This window comes from Neopsephotus bourkii, unplaced genomic scaffold (genome assembly GCF_033783945.1).
Source record: "Neopsephotus bourkii isolate Nb327-2 ecotype Australia unplaced genomic scaffold, CSIRO-AGI_Nbou_v1 NB_1792, whole genome shotgun sequence".
Classification (NCBI taxonomy): Eukaryota; Metazoa; Chordata; class Aves; order Psittaciformes; family Psittacidae; genus Neopsephotus; species Neopsephotus bourkii.
The window spans coordinates 11,892,675-11,906,828 of NW_026902266.1; the positions used below are offsets into that span (position 1 = coordinate 11,892,675).

Consider the following 14,154-nt stretch of genomic DNA (forward strand, 5'->3'; position numbering starts at 1 on the left):
TCCCTGCTGTACTGAACTAAAACCACAGGTGAATAGATCTACTTCATGGCTTGTCTATGTGCAGAGAATCATACCACTGCAGCTAAACTTGTGCTGGAATAATTATACGAGCACAAAAGAAATTATCTTGATTTTACAGCATTATAGAATAGGAAAGGACTTTGGAAAGGATCTTAAGATCACCTAGTTCCACCCCCCCTGCCATAGGCAGGGATACCACACACTAAACCGTGTCACCGAAGGCTCTGCCCCCAAGGTAAGGACCCCTTGTCCTACCACTGCAGTCCCTAATGAAGAGTCCCTCCCCAGCATCCCTATAGGCCCCTTTCAGATACTGGAAGGCTGCTATGAGGTCTCCACGCAGCCTTCTGTTCTGCAGGCTGGACAGCCCCAACTTTCTCAGCCTGTCTTCATACAGGAGGTGCTCCAGTCCCCTGATCATCCTCGTGGCCCTCCTCTGGACTTGCTCCAACAGTTCCATGTCCTTTTTATGTTGAGGACACCAGAACTGCACACAATACTCCAGGTGAGGTCTCACAAGAGCAGAGTAGAGGGGCAGGATCACCTCCTTCGACCTGCTGGTCACGCTCCTTTTGCTGCAGCACAGGATACGGTTGGCTTTCTGGGGTGCGAGCACACACTGAAGCCGGCTCATGTTCAGTTTCTTATCGACCAGCACCCCCAAGTCCTTCTCTGCAGGGCTGCTCTGAATCTCTTCTCTGCCCAGCCTGTAGCAGTGCCTGGGATTGCTCCAACCCAGGTGTAGGACCTTGCACTTGGCATGGTTAAACTTCCTAAGGCTGGCATCAGCCCACCTCACAAGCATGTCAAGGTCCCTCTGGATGGCAACCCTTACCTCCAGTGTATCAACCAAACCACTCAGCTCGTTGTCATTTCAAAACATGACTAAGAAGCCTATAGTAATGTACGGTAGGTATTCTATCAATAAAAAAGAAAACTATGCAAAGATTGCAAACATATCATAGAATGGTTTGGGATGGAAAGGATATCAAGATTAACTTGCTCCAATCCCCCTGCTATTGGCAGGGATACCAGGTTGCTCAAAGCCCCATCCAACCCAGCCTTGAACACTACCAGAGATGGCGCATTCAAAAATTCCTTGGGCAGGCTGTTCCAGTGCTTCACCACTCTCACAGGAAAGAATTTCTTACTCCAGTCTAAATCTCCCCAAAACAAGCTTTTGCACCCTGCAACAGTATTTTCCCTTGACTCGGAAAACTATTTGTGCATGTTTTGAATGCGATGTTTTATAGTTTGGGATTTTTATGATTTCTTTCTGCAGAGGAGCAGAGAGGAAGACAATGTGAACAGCAGGAAATGGAAATGGAAGAGTTGTGAATTATTAATTACATGCATTTTCCAGAGTGATATATTTAATCTTAGCAACTTTGTGATCACAATGTTTTAACATACACATGCTTAAGACAACACACAAGAATGATACAATCTTGTAGTAAGATTGTTATAAACAAATGCTTGGGGTTTTGTGCTGACCTCATTGAGCAGATTTTTCGTAATGCAAGAAATGCAGTTGCACAGGCTCAGTTACTGGCATAAATCATTCTCTGATTTGTTGCTGGCAGGGTTGGGGAGAGAGGATACATTTCTTTTGAAGTGCACAGCAACATACAATTTGACCATTAAGTTCCCAAATGAAGTGAGTCAACAGTTTTTAAAAAGATTCTATCTATGGTGCTCTTCCAAGCATTGTTAGTATAAATTCTAACTGTGCAACTAGTAAGAAGCACGGCTGAGGTCAGTAGAAGTATCTGCTGAGTCAAATGTATTAAATCAAGGCTTTGTGTGCTAAGTGGTAACATTCAGAAATTGCTGTTAGAAATAAGAACCTTTTAGCAGATGGCGTATATAGCACACAGAACTATACATGGTTTAGTGTGAGCTGTCCCTGCCCATGGCAGGGGGGTTGGAACTTGATGATCTTAAGGTCCTTTCCAACCCTAACTATTCTATGATTCTATGTATTTACGAATATATGTATGATTTTTTTTTTTTATGGCTAAAGTTACACAGAGTATATTAGTTTTATAGGTGAATTCTGTTGATCTGAGATTCTTCTGAATACCCTTTGGTTGCTCAACCGCTTCCAGCTTCTGTCGCCATTAAAATAAGCTAGGCATACTACTTCTTTGGCTGATATGACAAAGTCTTCTTGAAACCAATGAGATTTGAAGTTAGCAACAATTAGAACACAGTAATGGGGAGGTGGGTACCCAACACCAGAAAAAAAAATTCTTCATGGCACTATGACAGAAGACAAAACAGGGATGTTTTGACATATTCTCCTCCTAATTCCTGTAGATACAAGTCAGTATGGCATCCGGCCCTATTCCCTATAACATCTAAATGGCACCTTAAGCCAGACAGAAATGTGGATCAGACCAAGCACGTTCTGGAGACATAAAAAGCTGGAAGGAGAAAACAGTGCAGTATCTCAGAATTGTTTACACTTTCTATCTGTAGAAACTTGAGGTCAGAGAGAAATCTTGCACACAGAACTCTCCTGAAACATACTAAATTAAGTCTTTAAATGACAACAGCTTTACTGTCATTAACTCATTATCAGACTGCCTCTAGTTGCACAGTCATGCTCCAAACTCTAGACTCTGTCGTGGTTTAAATCCAGCCAGAATAACTCAGAACCATACAGCCACTCACTCACTTCCCCTCTTCTTCCACCCCACTCCTGGCAGGGTGGGCAGGAGATTCGAAAGAATGCAAAGCCCAATGGTTGAGATAAGAACAGTCCAATAACTAAGGTATAATACAAAACTGATACTACTACTACTACTAATAATAATAATAAAATAATAAGGGGAGATAATATAAAACTAAAAAGGGAAAGAAAAAAAAAACAACACAAGTGATGCACAGTACACAATTGCTCATCACTCACCAACCAATACCCAGCCCAACACAAGCAGCGTTCTGCCCTTCTCGGTGACTCCCCCTAGTTTACATACTGGTGCTGTGGTATGGAATACCCCTTTGGCTAGTCTGAGTCAGGGTTCCTGTCTTTGCTTCCTCCCTGCTTCCTGTGCCCCTCCTCACTGGCAGAGCATGAGAGAAAGGAAAGTTCTTGATTGGGGTAAGCATTACTTAGCAACAACTAAAACACTGGTGTGTTATCAGCATTGTTCTCAGAATAAAGTTGAAAACACAGGACTGCATCAGCCACTAAGAAAGAGAAAAATAACTGTTACAGCTGAATCCAGGACAGACTCCTGTTAAGGTCAAATTTTCAAATGTTTCATTTTAATCTTAGACAAGGAACATATTCTCGTATAGCTTTAAGAAATGTAACTTGGACAACTGAGACTAGCATTGTAAAACAGAACAATTCATGAAGGACTGTATGGAAAAGCTGTATAACCTGCATCCATAGCATCAAGTGAGTTTTATTCCTGTATTTAATGTAATAACATGTGTTCACCTTCCTTGTGAGTACAGATATGGAGTACTAACCACACTAAAAGGAATATCAATCTTTTTGACATACTGTCACACCTTTATGAGAGCTGATCACCAATAAAACTGACCAGCATCCATGCAGATAATAAATGCCAGGTCAGTTCAGAATGACAATACTGAAACAATGCAAAGTATGATTCGTAGATGTCAACAAATAAAACAGTATTTTATTTTCTCTCCAGCAGTAGGAAGTTGAAAATAGGCCATCAGCTGATTACTAGAGCCTGTGCTTTTCTCTGAAAAACTTGTTATGACATGCAACTGCCAAGAGATTAAAGTGAATCCAGGGCTTTCAGAGAGGGAGAATACTTTTCTCTAGGTAGCTTTTACAGTTTCTACATTAATCTTGCACCCCAGGCTATCATAGGTACCACCTAGATATACCATGTGAATACAAGCTCCTTGCTTTACAGGCAGCATTTATTTACGAATTATCTTCTAACAAACAGATAAAACAGAAACAAAGGGAACCAGAATGACAGAAGTAGCCTTCTCAGACCCAGCCTGAAAAGGTGAAAAAGGTTCTTGTATTATTATGCAAAAGGCTCAATAAAGACTTGATAGTTCCCTTCTAGCATTCACAAGCTAAGAAATTAGTTTATTTTCATTTTGCAGTTTAATTAACCACAGAAACTTTCAAGTGGTTAATTCCAGGTTTTTGTGAAGATGACTTTGCCAAGGAGATTCTGCTTCAGCTGACTTTTGACCAGTCTTGTGTATCAGCAAGGTTTACCAGGGGAAGGGTACTGAAAAAGAAGTAATTCTCCTTTTTTTGAAATTTAATCTTACTGTTGTCTTAGCAAGTTATATCATTAGGTAAAAAAAAAATAAAATTGAACAGTATGACTGTGAAAAGTATTGTCCAGATTTCATTTCAAGCCCTGGACACCACGTTTCATGGACTGTTTCTTTAATGAGGCATGCATCTGAAAGGTTAAATCAATATTACTTTCATAGCCCAATACTTCATAAGCTTATGTTTCATTACAGACTGTACATGTGCTGAATTCTTGTCTAATGACCATGTAACAGGGCACGTTCAATTATTCTCTTAGGGTTTTAGAAAGAAACAGGAAGTTTAGCTATAAACAATGCAGTCATAGAATAAATTTCACCACAGCAAGTTCATCTGAAAAATATGCATTCTTTTCAACCCAGCCAGGAATGGCATTAGGAGAACCAACATCCTGCTGCACTCAGGTTATTATTTATTTATTTTATTTTATTTTAATTTTTTTTTATTTTAATACTTAGGCAATATAAGAAAAAAACCCCAAAACCTTTTAGTTAATACTGGATGTTTTGTGATGAGCATTACTTCAAAGATGGGAATACTGAATCAAAAGCAGCTGCTAGAAACCACAGGATAAATAACAAGTTTGCTAAATTTAGTATATATTATGAAATACATAGAGTGGAGGACGAATCAGCCATTGTAAATTTTTATCAGCTGGGAAAGAACTACTATAGAATACTTCACTCTTTATTTATAACATAAAGGAAAAATGAGAGACATTAACTAATGACATAATTTTTACCAGGAAGGTGCCAGCTGATCTAAACTACAATTTAAGACTGAAATATATCTAATTTTCTATTATATTTCTGCTTTTAACTCCTTTTAATAGTCTAAAGAAAAAAAAATAAAAACCACCTAAACTGTAGCATTAATGAATAAGAACAACTGCTATTCTCTGGCTTCCAGTTGTGCCCAGAAAAAGAATACTACTATACCAAAACAAAGAGTAAGTACACTTGGATTATTAAAAGCAAATGATCAGTAATCTTACACTATACTAATAAAGCAAAAAACCTACTTCAGTCAGCCATCTATTTAATTGTAACTAATTTTAATATACTTAATGCCAAGGTATTACTTATTTTATAATTTTCACGTGGGGAAATAAAACATCCAAAAACATAACAATGATATAACATAATAGATTATGTCATAGCAGAGATCCTGCGAAATACTTTACATCAAATGGGAAACAAAATGTCTATTTTTGAAAGACTGAGGCTGCCCAAAAAATAATTACACACATGTTTAAAACCAACACTTCCAAGTGACCCAAAATCCAACCTACCTAAAAACTGAAGAATTGTTCTATCCGTTTTAAAATCATGCCATTTACACCCACACTACATGTACTTACAGGAATATGTATACACCTACAGCATAGCTTGTATACATTTGTCCTGTGCTGGCCTGATAAGAGCTGGCCAGCAGAGGGAGCAGAAGTTAATAAACAATTTGTCCAAGAACAAAGATGAGAATCATTCATGATATGTCAAGCACGGAACTAAATGAAAGGAACACAATATTGGCTGTCCCATTTAAAAAAAAAAAAAAAAAGTGGTGGAGAAAAAGGAATTCTATGAAATGTTTTTGGCTGGGTTTGCCTTTTTGTTGTGGGGGGTTTTGCTGTTTGTTTTTTTTAAAGCAGGTTAAGACAAAAACACAAGGAAGTAGATTAAGCTTACCTTTGAACAAAAACACATGCATTTGTGTGGGCTAGAAAAAATATATCCTTACCAGAAACCCACAAAATATTTTCTATATTTGTCCTCTATAACATTAATCTATCGTTTCTAGACACCTTTTTCTGTATTTTGTTACTTATTGTAAAGTTTTTACCTGTAGGTTAATCTCTGCTTCATAGAAAGTTAAGCAGGAACAGTAGTGCCTCTCTGAGTCTATATCAGTCAAAACCACCACAAAGAATGTTGGCTGTTTTCTCTCTTTCGAAAGCTGCCATCCTCCAGGCTGGCAAAACTAATGGGAAAAAAAAACAAACAACCAAAACACACATATAGTTAAGCAGTAATATCAATTATCTTAATAAATATGAAAAATATCTTTTAACAATACAACAAAACACTATCTGAAACAAGAAGCTCATTTTATTTACAGCAAACATATTCAGGGTTGCAAATTCAGAGAAAATGGTGCAAACCGAGTAAGTCTTGGAGTTGGTCAGAATGATACAAATCTAGCTCTATAGACCTCAAAGGAAACATAATAAACTGTGCAACCTGAAGATGTGTTCCTTTGAATTCAATTCAAGATTATCTTTGCAGGGTTTAACAGGTAACAATGGAAATAAATTGACACATTATGCAGGCAGGTTTCATTTGGAGAGCAGGTTACAAGTTGAAGCTGAAATTGTCGTGTCTTGGAATGTCTCTACATTTTTAATTTCTCCACTTATTTCTCCATTAATTTATCTAATCAATCAGATATTCCAATCTCACTTACTTGCAAAATTATTCAATACTTACTACTACAAAAGACTACTTACAGAGCATTATTTTTCATCCATTTATTGACTACTTCAGTAATTTCAAGTGAACATTTGAAATTTTACAAGAGGTCACGTCATAGCAGGGATATAAGTTTTGCCACCCCTGTGAAAAATATGTTCAAGTTTAGTGACTTCTTAGTGACTTCTGTGACTTCCCAGAAACAAAGAAAATCACTTGCTTCTTGGATTCAAATAGGCTGCAGTTCTCCAAATAATTCACATGTACTTCAAATACTATGTTTCCAAGCTTCTGTAGCAATGAGCAGACTAAAACTTGCAATATTTAAAATGCACGTCAAGTAAGCCTAAGTCCTTTCAGCATTTGTTCCTTCAAGCTGACCAGGGTTGTAGCACAGTGCAAGTCATCAGAACCAAAGACAGCAGCTCTGAACTTAGAAGGGAGATCCACAAACAGCATGAAGAAAAAGAGAACTATAGCTCAAAAGCAAGTGAAAAGTGTATGTTTTCAGGGTTTTTTTAAATTACTAGTGTACGACACTGGTTAATAACTTGTAATAGAAGAGGATGCTGAAATTCACAAATTAGTTTGCTGAAGATTTGTGAGATGGCCTGTATGGAATTTTGTATTCACCGTTTCTTTTACTAAAGGCTGAAGTCACATACATGAAAAATTCAAAAGTACATCATCACTAGCAACATTATAAACTTAGAATTTACATGTGGCGAAGGCAATAGCCCCTGTATATATTATGAATTAAAAAAAAAAAATTAAAAATGCAAACTACCCACACACCACGCATTTCTAAAATTGTGAAACAATGCGGATACCAAAGGAACCAGAGAGATAGGTCAAAATCTCCTGTTTCCAGCATCTGCTTCTGCTGTACAGCTAGCTGTTAAAAACTACAAGAGCATGCAGAGTAAGCTGTAAACAAACATGTACTACAGATTCATCTTTAGAACATCTACAATAAAACCTGGGTAGTCTTAGGTGACCAGCGGCTAAAACTCTGCCTCTGCGATACAATTTATTTTACAATCCTGGGAAGATCTTCAAAACCCAAGTTTTCTCATGTTACATTCTTCAAATTCTAGATAGTCAGCTTAACACTTCTGAGTCTGTATCCTTAGAAGTGCTAAGCACCCCCTCCTGCATCTAAGAATAACTGTTCTGAACATCAAAAAGTACTCTGAGAAAAGGCATTCTAGTCATCCCGAGCAAAGCATCCAGTATTAGTCCACGATAACACTGGCCTAATCTCCCTTTGTTTTTCATCCCATGTCAGTTAAAAATAAGAAGATATCACTATTAGTCCTGCAGGGCTGCTATAAAGATAATGCAATATGGTCAATACATACAACATCATAATAAAAGCATCACTTAAAAGTTTGACAATAAAATCATTGAAGTTTTGTATGTATTGCAGAGTTTAGGTGGTGTGTGGCAAATGAAGCTTGGAATCTGTAGCTGAAATAAGATAAAAACCCCAAACTCTGAATAACTATTTGTTCAACAAGTATGAGACAAAATGCAAAGAATGCAGTAAGATTCTGTTAATAACGGAAACATTTTCACAGTATACCATTAATACGGAATCATCCATACAAATTAAGGTCCTAGCTCTGGCACTTCTTAAACTCTGAATGCTTGAGTTTACAATCAACACTCTTTCAGGCCTGTCAAGTCTACCAGTTCTGACAGGAGCTCCTTGCTGGTGCCACTGCCCTTTAGCTTTATGGGTAATTTCCCATCTCGTATGTGTAAGCAGTAATCCATCAGAATTTTAACTGTCCGGAATTCCTGGACAAAGGACTATTCCCCATACACCAAACACCACCTACTAAAGGCACAGAAGAGCCAGTATATCCAGATAATCCACAACGTATTCTGCACTCAACAGATACGTGAGTCTGAGATGTGTGGCTCATGCATTGCTGGTTTTCACATGATACACACAGACTATCAATTTTGAACTCTGAGCTATTGCTAACTTAACTTTGAATATACTTTTTGTGTTTATTTTAAATTAAAATACATTGTAATAATCCTTTATTAGCAGGAATATTGCATAAAATTTGTCCCAAAATCTGCCCTGTAAACTGGGAAATGCAAAGGGAAAACCAACAGCTAAATTTTTTACTATCAGAAGTGACAGCTAATGTGGGCAGGCTGCTCTCAATAGCAATCTCTCCATCTTTACACGTCTAAACTCTACTCATTCCAGTAAGAATTCTTCCCTATTTCAAAATGATCTTGTGTGTAAGGTATGCTTTCTAGATATAACTGTTTTACTAGAAAACAACAATTAGTGATTTTTAAGGAAAACAGCTGGAGTACACCCACTGGCTACACAGAGAATCTGTGTTTTCAAATAAACTGGAAGGAATTTATAAATATAGAGATTGAGGATAAAATCAACATGCTCCCCCAAGAAATTAAACAATGAATGATTCTCAGTTTCCTTAAAATAAGGTGATAAATATTAGTGTAATATTTGACATGCAAACAACATTGAGAAGAATGTCCAAATTAGTATAAATACAAGCTACTATCCAGTATGATTACCAGCACAGTCTGGCCACTAAGAACAAGAAAATGTTTCCTTACCAAACCAGATGCTATACCAAAACAGACAAAAGCACCACTGTGAATATAATTCAAAGGTCATGTGCTTCTTCAGTAAACAAGAAAAAAACCCAGGAGTTTAAAAATGAACACGCTCCCATATTGTTTCACTTATTTGCCAGAAGTCCTGGAACCAGAAAGTAACTTCTACTAAAGACACTGAAAATTGGAAATAATCATATTGCCCAACTCATTATTTACAGAAATAAGCCTCTAATGGTGGCGAGTGCTTAAAATCAACTCCAGATTACAACTGATCCACTTCTAAAATCTGGTGCAAATATCCAGAAGTTGCGCTGAAGAATTCGTAAGAGATCTTATATTCAAGGTGCTGCAATGGTATTTCAAGCACTGTTTGAAACTGCAGGTTCCCAGTGAAGCAAAGAAATTTTCTCTTGATTATTCCCACAAATGTTTTCAGACTAAACAACAAACCAGACAGATTTTTAAATGACGCAGAGTATTTTAAAACAGTGTAACTGGGTTTATTACCTTTAAAAACTTTATATGTCATGTCATCACCACAAGTCTTCTCTCTAAAGTGTAGACATGATTAATGAATGTTCAGAAGTGACATTTGTTTCTTCTAATTTTTGTAAGCCAAACATGTCATCATTGCTTGATTCAGAAATTTGTTCCTTCTTTCCTACCTAGAGCTGTAAGTGTACCCCTACTCCTTGCCCTGTCCTTCTCTTCTAAAATAAATCATTTGCATAAATCAGCATATACCTTAGATATACTGCTTATATATACAGCTTTGTTGTCTAGAATCATGGAATCATAGAGTATCCTGAACTGGAAGGGAGCGATTAGAATCAAGTCAAACTCCTAACTCCACACCAGGCAATTACAAAGTTAAACCATGTATCTAAGAGCATTGTCCAAATGCTCCTTGAAAACTGGCAGGCTTGATGCCATGACACTACCCTGGGGAACACACTAAAGCTGTTGAAAAATTAAAGAAAATCAAAGTCACAATTCTATTAAAGTACTGGAGGAATTATTATGTAGGTAGAAGTTTTATGGCACACTGTGGAAATGACGACCAAATACTGTTACCATACTGAACAATGGTAACAATATGGTGTTCAAGTTGCATTAGAGAAAAATCTTAGTCATTTGTCTCCTTACCATGGCAGGACTATAGTATCTGCCCTCCATATCTGTTGACCAGAAATTATTTATTTCCTGAATTCCATGTTAGAAACTTGTCATTTACACCTGGGGTTGCACCCCAAGCGCAACCAAGTCCGTAACAATATTCTAGTTGGGTCTGTGTAGCTACAGACAAGAAGACCGTTCTCTCTGCACTTTACATTGTTTTCTGTATCAACGATCTGGTCAGCTTTCTGTCAGAAATTCACTAACCCCAATAGCACCACCAAAGCAGAAAGGGGCAGGGGGAACCTTGTTCAGAAAGTCTGTGTGATATATTTTTGCAAGTCATCTCTCGAAAGCATTTTTTGAAGTGAAGACAAGGTCTGTGATATACCACTACAGAACCCTGCACTTAAATAATGACATTTAAAATATATTCTCACACTATATCTTTTCTTCAAAATACATTTCTGTACTTGTTTCTTGTTAAATAAAATCCAAAACTATTTGGATGCACATAAAACAGAAAACATTTGAACTCTATTGACAACACCTGAACTGAAAGATCCCAAAATGACTTCACAAGTTAACACATCTGACACAGATAATTCACCCTCCTTTCTAGTTTAACTCTTTCACCAAACATTTGATTCTCCACTGGATCACTCCGGGCATAAGGTTTCATTTCATTGTCTGCTTCTGTGGACTTTCTTTGACTTTTCACATAACTGTGCTTTGCTTTTAACATGTATCAAGATCATTATCTTTTCTACAAACCTCCCTGAAAATAAAGGACCATGTTCTGGACATTATGTGAAGGAAGTTTGTTCCATCTGGACTTGCATGACCTAGCACCAGCTGCTGAGTATTTCACCATTTCACCATTCACTTATGTATGGAATTTTGGCAAAGGGAATTTTCTTTTTCAGATGCATACCTCTACTTAAAACAGAACAATTACAGTGCTCACTGGCATAATAAAAAAGCAATGTTATGAAGCTGTAAATCTGAGGAAATGCTTGGAGATTTGGGGATATCTCTAAATATAAACAGAATACAAAATACACACTGAATTTTATAACATCTTCCTGCCTTTCAAGATCTCATATCTAAGAAGCTGCATATTTATTCTTAGCCAAGTCTAAAATAAAACTAGTGCACTTAAAGTATACTCCAAATTATTTCCAGGTAACAAGCCCATTTTAAGGGTTGTAGAATATTCTGATGGTTAGCTGTAAACAATTCAACTCTCTTATAAAGAAAGAATAAAAATAGCTCTTAACCCTAAAAGAAATATGAAGGTCTTTTCTACCCTGAAATCTACTGAAATCCAGAGTTCTCCAAGATGAACCTTTACACAATCACCTTGTGGCACCAGTGAACTACTGGGACCTGATGCCTCAAAGATGTGCACAAACCAGCTGCCCACTTCTCCCACCAGCCCAGAGGCTGGTGGGGTGCTGAAACCAGAAAAGAGGTTAAGAAGCCAACGTTTTCATTAATTTCAGACTTTCTAACCTATGACACCAGAGACAGATGAAAGGCAAAAGGAGTGTCAATACACAGTGTTCATCTGAAATCAAAGAATTGCTTTCTCCTCTTAGCAACTGAAAAAAAGCACACTGAGGTGCCTGCACATGTTGGTGTTGCCAGACTGTACCTGTCCCTTAGCCTCTCACACCTGAAACTGGGTAAAATCCTTTGGGGAAGTACATTAGAAGCAGCAGGAAGGCTGTGATTACAGGTGACATTACTGTCCAAGAAGAGTTACAGGGGAATATAATCATTCCCCTCCTTGCCTGGGACAGACTCTCCCCACATACTACGGAAATTTCCACCTCAGTAGCTGGCTCTTCAAACATGCAGAACATGTCAAAAAAGACACTAAGAAATACTTCCCTTCAAAGAAAAGCTCCTCAACTGCACTCTTGGGGTTCTTAAGCCTGAAAGTTACTGAAATATCTCTCAACGCACAAATTCCTGCACAAGCAACAGACAAGGTATTCTCTAATCTGAACTACAGATTAAAATGATCCTCAATAATCAGATACTCAAGCTTGTCACAGAGACCCTGCAGCAGAAGTTCATAAGAAGAAGAAAAGTTAAAATACTTGAGAACATCTCAACTAAAATCAGCTAATTCAGTCTCCTAAGTCATGCAGGCAGAGAAATCTTTTTCTGAAATTACATGCACAGCAGTAAATATATACACCTGGGTGTACATCTACACACACACGCGTTTCAAGTTCATTGCTTTGTTTTAAAAAGCTCGTAACACTGTGCAACTTAAAACACCTGTCCACTATGCTGAAAGCCTGAACTTGAAAAAAAAAAAAAACATGCTTCCAGGGACTGTATTTCTAGTTTGTCTTGTGAAAACAATTTTTGAACTGGCTTTTAGGAAGACAACTACACCCCCTGGGAAAGCAGTTTCTTTTCTGTTTTCAGAACACTTAACTCCAGATCAATGGCTTATTAAAAATAAAATACAACCTGTCAAATAATCTTCTGAATATTTCTGAACAAAGCCACCCCAGACTACAGATGTGGTGATTTACAACTAACTACTGCACACTAATTCCTTTATTTTGGAAATAGTACAGGATTAATGACATTCTGAATGAGGTTTTCTTCTTGAAATGAACTTCCAACATCTCTATTCTAATCATGGTTAGTAAGAAACCGGTACCGGTGCACTTGTGCAAATAATTAATTGCATGGACTTTTATTCATTTACTTAAACTAAGCTACCTCCTCTTGTTTTCAGCTAAGTGCCCATCAAGATAATGTTACAGCAGTTTAAAAATTCTGGGACCCTTTGACCCAGAATCTTTTTTTACCACCAACCCCAACAAAACACAACATATCCACCATGTTCTGGGCGACCTCAGGCGAAGAGAGTGAGACAGCTGTGGACAGCAACCAGAAATTCTCAGACACACATCAATATGTCAAACCAAATACAAACGGGTTAGGTATCTGAAGCAATTATTTTACGCTAGAGAATTTTTATTTTTTTAAACATACATTTTAAACTTCATCAAGAAGTTAAAAAGTCATACATTTCAACTGATATTCAGGAACACATAGCCTGCCTCCAAAATTTTTCTGTCCAAGCAATGCTTTTTAGTCAGCAATAATTGCTGCCAATGATACTGTTGGTGAAAAGAATAATGGTAAGTCCCAATACTAAATATTCAACATGAAAGCAGAAAAGACAATTTCAATGCAGCAATAAATTCAACTGAGACACGACTTCACTAAATTATACTTCAATCTGAAAAATACAGGTCTATAGCATTATGGTTGTGAGACAAAAAAGACAGCATAGAGGGAAAATATCTGACAGAATATTCCTGAAGTAATACTGAAAGAAGGACACTAAAAAATAAAGATCATCATTATCAAAGAAATCCATCCTTTGTATTAAGAACTTGCAAGTTAATTTTCAGCACAAAATGGACAAAGAAGCATTTTTGTGCCTCTTAACCTATTCAACCAGCACTCAGGAGTGCCTTCCAAAATGCACTGTGATACTAAGAAAATGGCTAATTTGTTTTGGTCTGTTTTTCTTATTTTTACTGACCACTGTCTGTACACTTGAGGGGATTAGTAGTCATCTCAGGTCACAAGCCTAGAAAAACAGTTTCCATT

General features: G+C 37.3%; 1 protein-coding gene across 1 annotated transcript in view; it reads right to left on the reverse strand.

Annotated features, from left to right (window-relative positions):
• The window catches only part of SBF2 (SET binding factor 2), a 260,129-nt gene that overhangs the window by 140,188 nt on the left and 105,787 nt on the right, over nt 1–14,154 (reverse strand). The window contains exon 3 of the mRNA XM_061380465.1: nt 6,149–6,286. Coding sequence (XP_061236449.1) covers nt 6,149–6,286 — 138 coding nt within the window. The remainder of the gene's footprint in view (nt 1–6,148; nt 6,287–14,154) is intronic.